The sequence below is a fragment of the Coloeus monedula genome (assembly GCF_965178545.1).
Source record: "Coloeus monedula genome assembly, chromosome: Z".
Taxonomy (NCBI): domain Eukaryota; kingdom Metazoa; phylum Chordata; class Aves; order Passeriformes; family Corvidae; genus Coloeus; species Coloeus monedula.
This window is the reverse complement of record NC_138822.1, coordinates 28,390,752-28,403,561: the sequence shown is the minus strand read 5'-3', so window position 1 is coordinate 28,403,561 and position 12,810 is coordinate 28,390,752. Positions and strand designations below refer to the sequence as shown.

At 40.8% G+C, this 12,810-nt stretch overlaps 1 protein-coding gene across 1 annotated transcript in view; it reads right to left on the bottom strand.

Annotated features, from left to right (window-relative positions):
• CAMK4 (calcium/calmodulin dependent protein kinase IV) overlaps positions 1-7,932 on the bottom strand; it is a gene marked incomplete at both ends in the record, with an annotated part of 138,889 nt that extends 130,957 nt beyond the window's left edge. The window contains one exon of the mRNA XM_082302186.1: positions 7,760-7,932. Coding sequence (XP_082158312.1) covers positions 7,760-7,932 — 173 coding nt within the window. The remainder of the gene's footprint in view (positions 1-7,759) is intronic.
• Positions 7,933-12,810: the final 4,878 nt, after the last annotated feature.

Sequence of the window (12,810 nt, the reverse complement as noted above, 5' to 3'; positions counted from 1 at the left end):
TCCTTATATGGGTACAGAAGTCAAATCCTTTCAACATGGTGTGTTTAATTTTTTTACAGATAAGTACAAAATAAAATCACATACCACATTCTTTGGCACTGTCAGTGTGACTCTGTTAACAAGGACTATTAAGAGAAAATCAATATGAACATTATTTCAGAAGTACTTGAAGATAATACCAGTGGCAGCTGGTCTGATTGACTATCCCTCCCTGCCTCCTCAATACAAAAAGATAAAAACAAGACATTTGTTGAACATTCTTATTTGTGTTCAGTTCTGCTTAAGCCTGTGGAGCAAGCAGGGTTGTCTTCATTAATAAAATCACACTAAATTGAGTATACTAAGATGCAGTATTTGTACCCAAAGGCAGTGAACCTGGTAGACATGGGTATGCTTTAACGATCAAACGACCGAAAATAAGTAAACATATTGGTGTGCTCATAATCATCTCAACTGTGAAGAAAATATGAACATTTGCAAGAAGGAAAAATTATTGCGGGGAAAGGTGTGGAGGGAAACACATACATGGCCCTGTTTTAGAATTGACAGCTATTCATTAAATCCAAGCGAGGTGGTTTTTTTCTTTTCACAATGCTTGGAGACAGGCCAGAGGAGAGATGTACCACACGTTTCTGATGAGGAGGGTCTGGGGAAAAGGACTGTGGAGATGACATCAGTTCTGAGGTAAAGTTGGAGTTCTGGCATCTTATCTGTGGCATATGGATGCTCACAGCAAGGTATGCATTGGAACACAGACTATATATTTTTTGAAGGGCATAAAATTTAGTGTTTTGTTTTTAAGGCTGTGAATTATGACTCTTGGACTTGCTTTTACCTCATCCCCCACAAAATGCCATAATATATAGATAGTAAACTGTCTAAGAGCAGAATGTTTTATAATTACTTTTGCTGCTCAAGAGGGGTCCCATTTCCTTCTCTTTTACATTTTATGGTTCTTTATCTCTAGCACAGATAATCACATAAATGAAAGGAGGCCAAATTATAATCTACAGCAGTATGTTGTTCAAGTGATTACTTTTACTTGCATCTGAACTAGCACACAGTTCAAACCATGGAATTTGGTGGATCACTCCAAGTAATTTCTCTCTTCTTGTTCCCTGAAGATGAAATTCAAAGAGAAAATCTTCAGCTGCTACAGATTGAGTGGTCACTTGCAAAGTCATATTGTTGCAGGGTCTCCTAATTTAGAATTCCTTTACAAGGAGCAAAACAACACCTCATCAATCTATATCACAGGGCAACAGATGCAAATATTGATGGTCCCCAATTGTCCATGTGTTTTAACAGAGAGTAACCTATGATAGTAATGACATTGACAATGAAAGGCCAGATGAAGGATTGTTAACACCAAATGTAAGAGAACTTCCAGTGTATCAGTGATTGGTTGTAAAAGATGTCATTCTTACCATTTTTTTTTAAATGGAAGAGGTACAGAAATGATAAATATCTGGAAAGACATTAGACAAACCAAGAGCAAAAAGCAGCATCAACATTTGGAAATAAATGGTTACCCTTTCTCAGAATTATCAACGCACTGGAAAAAGAATATTCCTTGTCAAATTACTGATTTTTCAGATAATAAAGGTTTGCTTCTTGTGAACAGAGGAAGTATGGTAAGAATGCCTAAACAAAGAAGAAAAGAGCAAATAAATGTCCAAGTTTCTATGTTTAAATTCTGCTTCATTGCAAAAGCACAAGGAAGTACATGTTCTTCTTTTTTTAATACAATCTGAACTCCTACTAATGGTTCATTCATATTGTATATATATAGATGAAAATAATATTCAAACCTCTGCGAGTTTTTCCACACAACATGCAGTGTCAGAAGATTGCTTTTCCGAAGCCCAGTCAACCTTGTGGATAGCAGAAGACCACAGAAAAATTGCTCAGGTTTACTGCAATAAAGCTGGCTCAATTAAAGGGCTGGGAATTACTGATTTTTAAAATTTCCTTATTGAACTTTTAAAAAAATACTCAGGAAAACAAAACTTCTTTGATCTGAGTGACTGAAGAGGATAGTTAGCCCTTTCTAGCAAGTATTTGAACTTCCACAGATGGGGCAGCGGCTACTGCAAACTGCTGAGTCTTTTTTCACTGACCATCACACATAATTGGTGGTCTCTTAAAGTATGGCTATTTACTGTGTGAGCAAGCATTTAAACATCTCTTACTGGAAGAATTCTACCTATGAAACTCTATGTATTACAGTCCCTTACACAACAGTGTGCACACTTGGACACACAAAAAAAGACCCAGTGGAATGAACACATAATGTGCTTCTGATACCACAGAACTCAGTAAATTTATCTGCCCAGAATCACACAGGCTTATTCCACAATCACACATAGGAAAGTGCTTCCAATTGCACTTGAAAATACTTATTTGATTTCAGATGTTCTCTCTTCAGCAAGACTTGGACTTTGATGATCCTGATAGATCCCTTCCAATTCAAGATATTCTATGATTCTCTCTTTAATATGATAAAAGAATGACTTTGTTACATCTTACCTCTTGCAGACTAATGTAATGTTTTTGAAGCATGACAATTCTTGTATTAATACAAATTATATGATTATCACTCCTAAAACCAATCTGTGTAAAAAACTTTTTCAGCATTCTTAAGAGTACTTACTTCAAGAGCTATTCATTTTCTGTACTAGAAATATAATTTTTCAAATTAGAAAACACTATCAAAACCAGTGACATAAACGCATAGTGGCTGACAGAAAAAAAATCTTGAAAATCAAGAAATAACTGTCCTCTATCAAAACTTTTCATTATTAATAGCTCTTTTTTTAAGTACGAGAAAGCTGTTAAATTTACACAGAATGATCACCCACTCATTTCAGATATTATTTACAGAATGGTAAATTTTCTTTCACTGCTTTTTTGACACAGCTTTTTATTTCTGAATCAACCAGTTGTTGAACTGAACCAGACAAAACTGGGAAAAAAATCACTCTCTGCATCCAGTAAAGAAATTTAGTTGTCAAAGCCTGGGGTATTTACTGCAAGTTCTGGTTTCTGGTACCCAAGTGAGAAATTTCATCCTGTCTTCTCTATCTATCTCCTATTTTCCTGCCTTAAAGCAAGGTCCAACCACAACATTCCCAAATGAGGCCTCAGACCCACCTCTTCAATAACCTTCCCTACGGGCAGGGACTGCCAGAGGGAAAATGCCTCCTGCTTGCCTGAAGGTATGAGGGTAAAAAGCAAGTTGCAGTTTGTGGCAAGGCAAATCTACACTGGCAGTTTCTACTCAAAGATAATTCTCATCCTGATTCCTCTAAGGACTCCACGCTCTCACATTCAGACAGCTAGGACCATGCGCTGTCTGTCAGTTGCACGCCTGCATCACTTGGGAAAATCCTCAGGTCCACTACAAAAAAAGTCACAAGCAAGTGAGCAAAAGTGTTATTGAAGGAGGGACAAACCTACTTTATATGCACCCTAAAGCACAATGAGCAAGTGATTTTCAAAATAAACAGGGCAAAGAGGCTGTAAAACAAATTACTTTTGAGATGAACACAAAAAGGAACCTTTTTTATTGAAGGGATGGAGGGCAAAATAATTGGCATGCTCTCAAAGCAAAAACTATTTGAACTTCAAAGCATCAAGTGCAAAACCAACCCACTTCTATAAAATAATGCTTTTATCAGCTTGACAAAGAAGTTTTAGCTTTGTTAGCTTAAGTCAGCTAACAAAGGAGTTAGCTTATTTCATCTACTACTGCCATTACAAAAGTAGATGTTAGGATGACAGCTCTCATAAATAGGATTGACAGAGTAAGGCATCATTCTGTTCTCTGAAATCTTGAGTTCAAACCGTACATTGGATTTAAACTTTCTCTGTGCTAAAAGCTCAAGGACATAAACCACCTATGATTCAGCTCACACTGTCAGTCCAATCTAAGTTGCCAAGTATTGAGAGCCTCTCAGTCTCAGGTCTTCAGCAAGGATCACATAACTGAAAGACTGCCCATGCAGGAAAAGGTAAGATTTGGAAGATTTATCATTCTTACAGGAAAAAAAGTGCCAGTAACTGCCCTGTTGGGTTTTGGTTTGGTTTTTGTTTAGGGTTTTTTTAAATTATTATTAATTTTACCTTTGAAGTTGAAAGAAAGCCTGAAGGATTTGATTGGAAACACTTTCATCTGCTTTTGACCACTTAATAGATTTGCAGTCTGCCTACAATAGTAACATTAGACAGTTTCAACTCAGATAGTTATGTAGTTAGTTAGGCAAAGAGGGTGCATGGCAAGTAAAATGCCAACAAAGAAAATTTCCATTTTTTGTAATATTGCTGAGTATCAAAAAAATCACTACTGAATTTCTTCTTCACTCAAACACCATATTTAGACCCTGAATTCAGAAACTCTGTACCAAAAGATACAGCAAGGGTTATATAAGGCTAACAAAAGGTTTTAGTCCTTAAGGAAACACAAGTTTAGATTATAATATTTTCAACATCTTTTTCCAAGAGAGTGTGGAAAATAAGCTTTTAAATTAAATACACTCAGAAGAAATTCCAAACTCTACAACTGATCAACTTTGCAACCTGTAAAACAAAGACGTTTTTTAAAACAAAACACAAAATTTCATGTTTACAGCATTTTGAGCCCCACTTATACCCAAAAACCCTTGTAAAAAATGTACTAAGAGGAAAGTGAACTAATCAGGGCTTCAGTGGAACATAAAAGTGGAATGAAAGAATGAGAATAAAAGCCTGTATAGCCCAGAGTACTAACAGTGGCCAAACACAGATGCCTCAAGAAGAATGTAAGAATAGAGCAAACTCCTGTCAACGCTGTCAGAGAATACCCTCAAAGCTCTCAAAAACTTACAGTTCAGTAGTTAATATCTTCATGTTTAATCAGTCTTAATGGATTTCCTCCATGTAAACTTGCCTAGTTGCCCATTAATTCCATGTAAGCTTCTAGCATCCATAGTATCCAGTGGCCAGAACTTCCAGCACACCGTGCTAAAGTGGCCTTACCACCTGTCATTCATTTTTGACTGGATACCCCATTTTTTGACAGATAGCCCTAAGAGCCTGCATGAAAGAAATAAAACCAGCCAGCAATTGCCTCTAACGAGATGTTCCATCCATGCCACATGTGCCTCCAGATACCTCTCCTAACCTCACTACAGGTTTTACTAAGGACAGAAGAGAACTAAATGGTTTCTTAATGGTTCCTCCTCCACACCCATTTTATTTATCCAAGCTGAATTTCGTCTGCCATTTAAATGTCCCAACAGTAGAGTGAGGTCTTTCTGTAATTCTTCATAGGAAACACAATCTTTAAAACCCTTGACAATTACAAAGACCAGCAAATATCACAGTTCAACCCCTTTATCTATGAGCATGTCGAGGAGCACAGACACCTGAACTGATCAGCTGTGGAACTCCACTGTTTAAAAAAGACTGTTAACTCCTACCTAAGCTTATAGTCATTTATCATTCTTCCTAATACGATCTTCTCCCTCTTCTTCCATGACTCCTGAGTTAATCATGCAAGAATTATGGAGTAAGGCATCTTAGGGATCTGTCAGACATAGCTTGCACAAGGGGCACTCCTTCCAAAGGGAAATTCCCATATTTGGCCACAGCTCTCTAAATGCATGTCTTTGGAATCTGCCAAAGGGCATCTTTCAATCCCTGTATTTGCTAAAGATAATTTAGGACAATGTTTTCCTCTGGTTATTTCAGTATATTACTTTATTTCCTGCATCTGAAGGGATCACATAGCCATATTATTCAGTGTCACCTAACACGTTTTCACCACCACTAACCTAACTAAACAATGAATACTTCTTTTTGTAGACATACTCAAAACCATATCCAAAACTAAAAGTTTGGAGACAGAGTTACCAAGAGAAAACAATACACTATTATATTACACTTGAGAACCAAGAGGGATTGTTGGGTCTTCCTTATAGACTTGTCAAGATACACCTATCAGAGGGGTTCTGAGACAATCATCAGCACTCTGGATGTTGGCTCTGAAAATACCTCAAAGCTGGCCTTGGGACCTAAGGACCAAGATCTCATTGCCATACCCATTAGAGAAATTTTCTTGTTCAGTCCCTTCTCTACCTCTTAATCATTGATTAAGATGATTGTTTTCTCCTATATTGTTTTTGCTTCTGTTTTAAGTAAATCTTATTTCCTAGCTCTACCTAGGAGCAGTGCAGACCTAAAGGCTCACATCTCTACACTAGTCGGGTGTGGTTATCTTCCATATTCAAACCTTTTGTTAGTGTTTCAGCATTTACTCTCTCACCTTGCAAGGTAGAAAAATCCATCGAATCTCATCTTTACTCTAGTACTTTTACAACATTAACTCTTCCTACCAAAATCTGAAGATTTCACAAGTTAGAAACCCTTCCTTGTGCAATAAACCCAAGATGTATCACCAATAGAGATTACACTTCAGCAAACCCCACGGTCACTATCACAAATGGTGGGAGGGTTCTAGACAGACCACAGAGTACTCATCCAGGTGACAGAGCTGGTATCAACTGTTGTAATTCACCAGCATTCTCCTTTGTTTCTTTTTTTTGTTGTTGACTCTAGACCCAAAACCAACACAGCAATATTTCCTGCTTTACATTTTTAAGCTTCTGCACAGGGGTACAGTGAAGTCAAGCATAAATGTGATAAGCATACATAGAACTATACCTATTTAAATCTGGCTAGGAATAGTAGCAACAGTGGGGAAAAAGTAGCAGCAGATGCTTAAGACCCAGGCAGCAAGCCAAGAATTATACTATATTGTATTTCTATCACCTTTCCTGCCCCTATCAGTTATGGTACAGGAAGCACAGGTATGCTTTGTAGCAATAACTTTCATTGCATGCCCTTTCTGAAAAAAGTATTCTACCAAGGCAACCATGTTATTATCTGCAAATTTCCCACATTCATTCAGGAGGTGTAATACTCTATTATTGGCAAAACTAACAATTGCTATTTGCTACCTAGTGGCTTACACACTTAAGTCATATACTGTGAACCCTTTAAAAACCCCGCAATTTTCCCCTTTTTTGGACACTATTTTCTATCTGCAAATTCAACATGAACTAACAAAGGCATTAGGAGGGCAAAAATTATGCGTTAGATATAGCATTTTACACCAGACTTCAGTTTTTAAGAACCTGAAGACTTGGGACCCTTAAGTTGCTGGGCAGGAGCATCATCAGGGCAGTAGTGCAAAATTCATGAATGAAGATGTAGCAGCTCACTCGCCTACACTGCACCTCGATGGGAAGACCCTGCTTGCAGAGGCCTATTCAGGGACTCCTGTCTCGGGTCGGAGTTTTGTCAGCGCAGGGTGCCGGTAATGGAGAGAGCGGCGGAAGGTCTGGTATGAAGGGATGCTGCGAATGAGGCGGCGTTTCGGTGCTCCCGAAGTGATGCCCACCCTTCAGCCGACACCGCACGGGGGCTGGTAGCACACAGGTACCATGACTAGAAGCCGCTCGCTCGCTCGGGCCAGCGTCCGCCGAGCGGACCGATGCCTCCTCCTAAAAATCATTCTCTTCCCCCGGGGATTTCTCGGCTTCGCTCCCGGGGAGCTGTGATTTTTCCTTCGAAATCCTGTCCCTCGTGAAAGCCCGCACGGTCTCCCGCTGCCGCTCACGCACACCAAAGTTTTGCCGCTCTCGCCATAGCGACGCGGGCAGGGACACCCGGCCCCGGCCGCCCCCCGCCCGCCCGGCCCGGCCCGGCGCCGCCTCACCGTCCCAGCTCGGACTCCAGCTCGAAGTAGTGAGCCAGGGTGTCCTTGTTGGAGCCATCGATCCAGTAGTCGGGCGCGGCGGAGCCGGGGCGGCTGGCGGCCGAGGAGCCAGAGGAGGAGGATGAGGAGGACGAGGAGGATGAGGATGAGGAGGGCATGGTGACTTTCAGCATGCCGGGACGCCTGCCGTGGGCTGTCCTCTTCTCCGCGCCGGCTGCAGAACGCAGAGCGGCAAGGCGGCGGCTACACCTCGCCTCCCTCCCTCTTTCTCTCCTTCCTTACTTATTTCCTTCCCTGCCTCGGTCTCCCCTCCCTCTCCCCTCCTCCTCCTTCCCCCCGCGCCGCGCTGGAGCGGCGGTGGCGAGTCCCCAGCCGGGCGGGAGGCAGGGCGGGGCCAGGGCGGGGCCGCAGGAGCCGCCCCGGGTGGGGAGATGCACCTCCATCGCCCCCCGCCCCGCTCCATCAGCCGAGCCGAGCCGAGCGGCATCTCCGCGCCTGCAGCGAGAAACCCCCGGCGCCAGCTCGGGGCGGAGGGAGCGCTGCGAGTTCACCGGCACCGGGAGCGGGACACGGACCCGCCGGGGACAAGTGCACGGGAGGAGAAATCGCATCCCGATCCGCGGGCTGTGTGCCGTGGGGCCGGGCAGGATGCGCAGCCCGTAGCGAGGTGGGCGCCGGCCCGCCATGCCGCAGCGTTTTGCCAGTTCCCGAGCGGGAGTTCAGGAATTCTGCCGCGAATTTGGCGAGGAGGGTGTGGGGGCTGAGGCTGAACAAGGCAAACAGCAGTGGGAAAGAAAGAGACTGACAAATTCTGGAACATGACTATAAAAATCCCCAAAACACGGCTTCCCTTCCCACCAGAGAACTAAAAGAAGCCATAGAGAAATAAAATTGCTGTGCTGCAATGCCACTCTTTAACAGGTTATGAAATCTGCAGGTTATGAAATGCATGCGAATTATACTAAAGCATGCTATATCCCTGACTGCAAAATTCTTAGCCAGAAACATCTATAGAAGGGTCGTTTCTATTGGTGTAGTGGCAAAATAAAACAGCAGCAGTTGTGTGTGCCTCGCATGCATAGTGTGCCAAATCAATCCCACTCACATCCTCTCTGTGCTGTTACACCCACTCACATTGCCATGCCAGCACAGGCAGGAGGTAAAATGGACCATGTGTAAACCTGTGCAGCAGAAGGACTGAAGTATTGTCCTCTGATTTTCAACTGCAATTCACTGGCCTGTTTTTCAAACATTGTATTTCTTGCTCAAATAAAGCAGAGTATCCTGTTCAGAATTGTATTAATCCAGGCGTATTGATGTTTTCCAAAATGATTTGTTTCCCCTCATAAACAAGGCTGTCTTTTACTGTTCCTTAACTTCCTTATGGTACCCAGATGGGGCAATTAATTTTAATTCTAAACCTCTTAATTTCTCAAAGACCTTAACAAAGAAATGCCTCTCTCTGCATAACCAGCTAATAGAAGAAGTATCTCCTAAACCAGTCTTTGCTAGTAGTGGGAAAAGATAAAAGAGATAAATGAGATAGATAAAAGAGAGATAAAACCTTTTCGTCTCAAGATTGTCATTATAGAATTAAAATGCAGATCCCAATTGTAATTTGAGATTTTATCATTTTCAAATTCATAATTGAAAGTCCGGAAAAAGTTACCCAAAGTCCTGATTTGAAAACCAAGTTCCATCCAATCCAGTTTGACAGAAACTCCAAATTTATTTTGAGACAAACTTCATGCCCAGAGCACCCACAGTTACAGGGCTGAGATCAGCACCAGAGCAGCAGGCAGGCAGCCTTTTCACTGTTGCTCATGTCCCCTTTCAATCCCCCAGCTCTCTCTGTTTCTTCTGGTGCATGCAGAGCTTTTCTTCATATCTCTTTGGCTGATAGGTGACACTTTTTCACCTTATTTGTTAACAGAATCTCCTGGGAAAAGAAATAGTCGCTGATTAAGACAATCACACACACACAAAATAGCAAATCAGCACACTTAGAAGAAAGTATTTTTCCACATCATATTTTTAGTCAAATATCTAACATATTCTGAAAGCCAAAGGGCACATATAATTCTGTTCTAGAAGGTTTTTGTAAAAATTATTTTAGTAGCATTATATTTATCTAGGTATCTGCAAACAAGGTCACATCTCTGACCATTTAGATATAGTTACCACGGGCCTTCAGCTACTCCTTGCTAAATGACATAGCACCAGTGGATTTTCTTTTTTGATTTTCTTTTTTTAAACTGGGTTATCTATATGAAAGGCATTTTACTTTCCTTGAAACTCTAACTCAAAAGTGAGCTGCATTGCACCGTGCTGACAACCTTGTGCTTGAAAACTGACTGGACCTTGTTCTTCAGAAGATCCACATCCTTCAAAAATTAAGATCAGGATGTGTCCATGTGGAATTAAAGAAAGTCTTCAGGTTGCAGCAAAAAGATGTGTCTCAGTCTCCGGGTAACCAAAGACAGCATTTCAAATGTGCCATGCTCCACTCAGATCTATGTTAACCATGCGAAGATTCCAACTTTATTGGACATGAAACTAAAACACTAATAAATCTTCATTTATCAATTTGTGACACACTGCATATGAAATTTTATTACAGAGGTACAAAGATCGTAATTTTCCTGCCAAAAACCCCAGGTTAGAAACTCAAAGAAAAAAGGCAGGTCAAGGAGGAAGCAGTTTATATGAACAAAACATACATGCAAGAGAAGGCCAATCTTCTGCCTCCCTCCTGTCACCCATAAACTTAAACCCAAAAGCAGGAATGTAATCTGGTGTCTTGGTGGAGGTGTGGAATCAGTAATCTTTCTGCCCTCCTGGTTGCTGCAGTCCTGTTTTGTGAATGCTGTTGTCCTTTTGTACAGATATCACTGCATCAGGTATAAGCAGAACATATTTTAGAGGGCTAAATTAAAGGTAAGTACGGGAGAGGAACTTTTTAAACTTGACTTCTGAAATTTTCATACAATTCTAGCAGACAGACCTTGTGTAGGAACTCAAGAACAAACAAATTCTGTCCCCAGTTTTGAGTAAGTAGTTTCCAGTTTGTGGGCATCAGTTGAAAGAGCACCATGTTAGTCCCTTGAAACTTATGCCAGTATTTCTTCCTGGCCAAACTGCAGCAGCTTCCTAGTGAAGGCACAGTGTGTCCACACCTAGTGTAATAGAGGCAGTGTTATCTATGAAAAGCAAACTGTCAGACACAATCCCCATTAAGGAATATTTCTCTCAAAATGGCTTTCATGTACTAGAGCTTCCCTCTTTACAAATATGATTCAGTATAGATTCCAAATTTCCACCTGTGCTGTACCAGATGCTTCTCTGCTGTAATTGTAATGCAGATTAAGTGTTCTGAAACAGAAGTTACTCAAAATGTGTCACTTATAAGTCAAAGAAGTTGAGATCAGGGCAAATCCCAAAAGCTTTCACTTCCCTTCCCTGTCATTGATTTTCCCTGCTGAATACAAAGCCTTGCATTTCATTTTATTTTCTGCAACATCTTTCATTTCCCACTCAACTTCCAGTACCTCTGGATGACTATGTAAGCTTCCATGGATCCCTGTCAGTTGGAAATGTTAAAAACTTCTGCCAATTTCTTTAGGTTTTTCTATGTATAGGAAGCATTATTACTTGTATTGAACAAGTTCATCAGTGTCTATTAACTTATTATCATCTTTCATGCTGTTATATGTGTAAATCTAAGTCTACTTAAAAATTTACAGAGCTGCTGGGTAAAGATGGACACTTTTATCAGCTGTGTATGTGAAGAGTTTTAAATCAGGTGAAGAGGATGAGCACAGTGCTGGGAGAGGCTAGCAGAATAGTGATGTTGGGGAAGAAGTGTCTTTATGTAAGAAACAAAGAGGAACACGACCCTTTGTAGAGTGACAATAGAGGTAAAGGAGAGTAACAACGTGCCCTTTACCACAAACCCTACTCACAGGTCAAGACCATTTTTTTTTGCCAGAGACTGGGAAAAGCAAACATGTAAACGGGGATAAAAGAAATGATTTCTTGAAGATAAACTGTTAGAAAACATTGTGATTCATCTATCCCTGAACCACATCATGTGGGCTGAGGGTATCAATAGGGTCATTTTATAGTCATTGCGGGAAGACACACAAAACAGTTATCTTTGCACCATAGTCACTTATCTTTCCTGTCCCTCTTTAAGTGATTCAATAAATCATTTGATTTCTAGAATGTAGGAGGATACTTGAAGCACTCCCTTTCATTTTGCAGGATCAAACAGCACTGGTTCACAAAAAAATATAAAGCTGGTCCACAAGTCTATGAGTCATTAAACCCAAATAAACCACCCCCTTGAGGACAAGCTTCACAAACCAGAAGTCACCTGGTAGGACCCACAGAAGTCACACAAAGCTCTTCCTGAGTTAAGCTAACTTTGCTGTTGTTGGGTCTCTAAGCCCTGCTCAAACAAAATCCAGCTGGAGGTCCTCTGCCGTTATTAGTAGCGCAATAAATTTCTCCAGGGTATAGTGCTTCCTTGTTTCTAAGGCAGAACATTTCTTCCCCCTCAAATGCTATTATGTAGTTTAGATATGCAGTTTAAACTCCCTCCATCGCAGGGGAAAAGAACACCCTCCTCACACCACCCCCTGTACCCCGAAAAAAAAGCAACCCATAAAGTGAATTCTAAACTGTACAAGTAAGAGTAAAAACTTTATGCCAGATTTAAGGTGATGCCACACTTTCAACACTTCCAACAGAAAGTTGAAATAAAATATTAGGAAAACAGATATGAAGAGTCCTAGTCACAGGCAAGCACTCTTAAAACAAAAGCTGACAATGTTAATATAGTTTCTTTCAAGAAAGAAAAGAATTTCATCTGTATTTTGGTATTTGGAAAAAGAAATCTGCATACAGGAAATTGTATGAAAACTGCAAGAGGAAGGGAAAGTTAGCATTTTCTGAGAAATGGTCATTTATATGAGGAGACTTCACTTTCCCAGAGTAGGCTGGAGTTCAATCTCATCTCAGTAGTAAACCAGTCATTTCTCAGGAAGGTT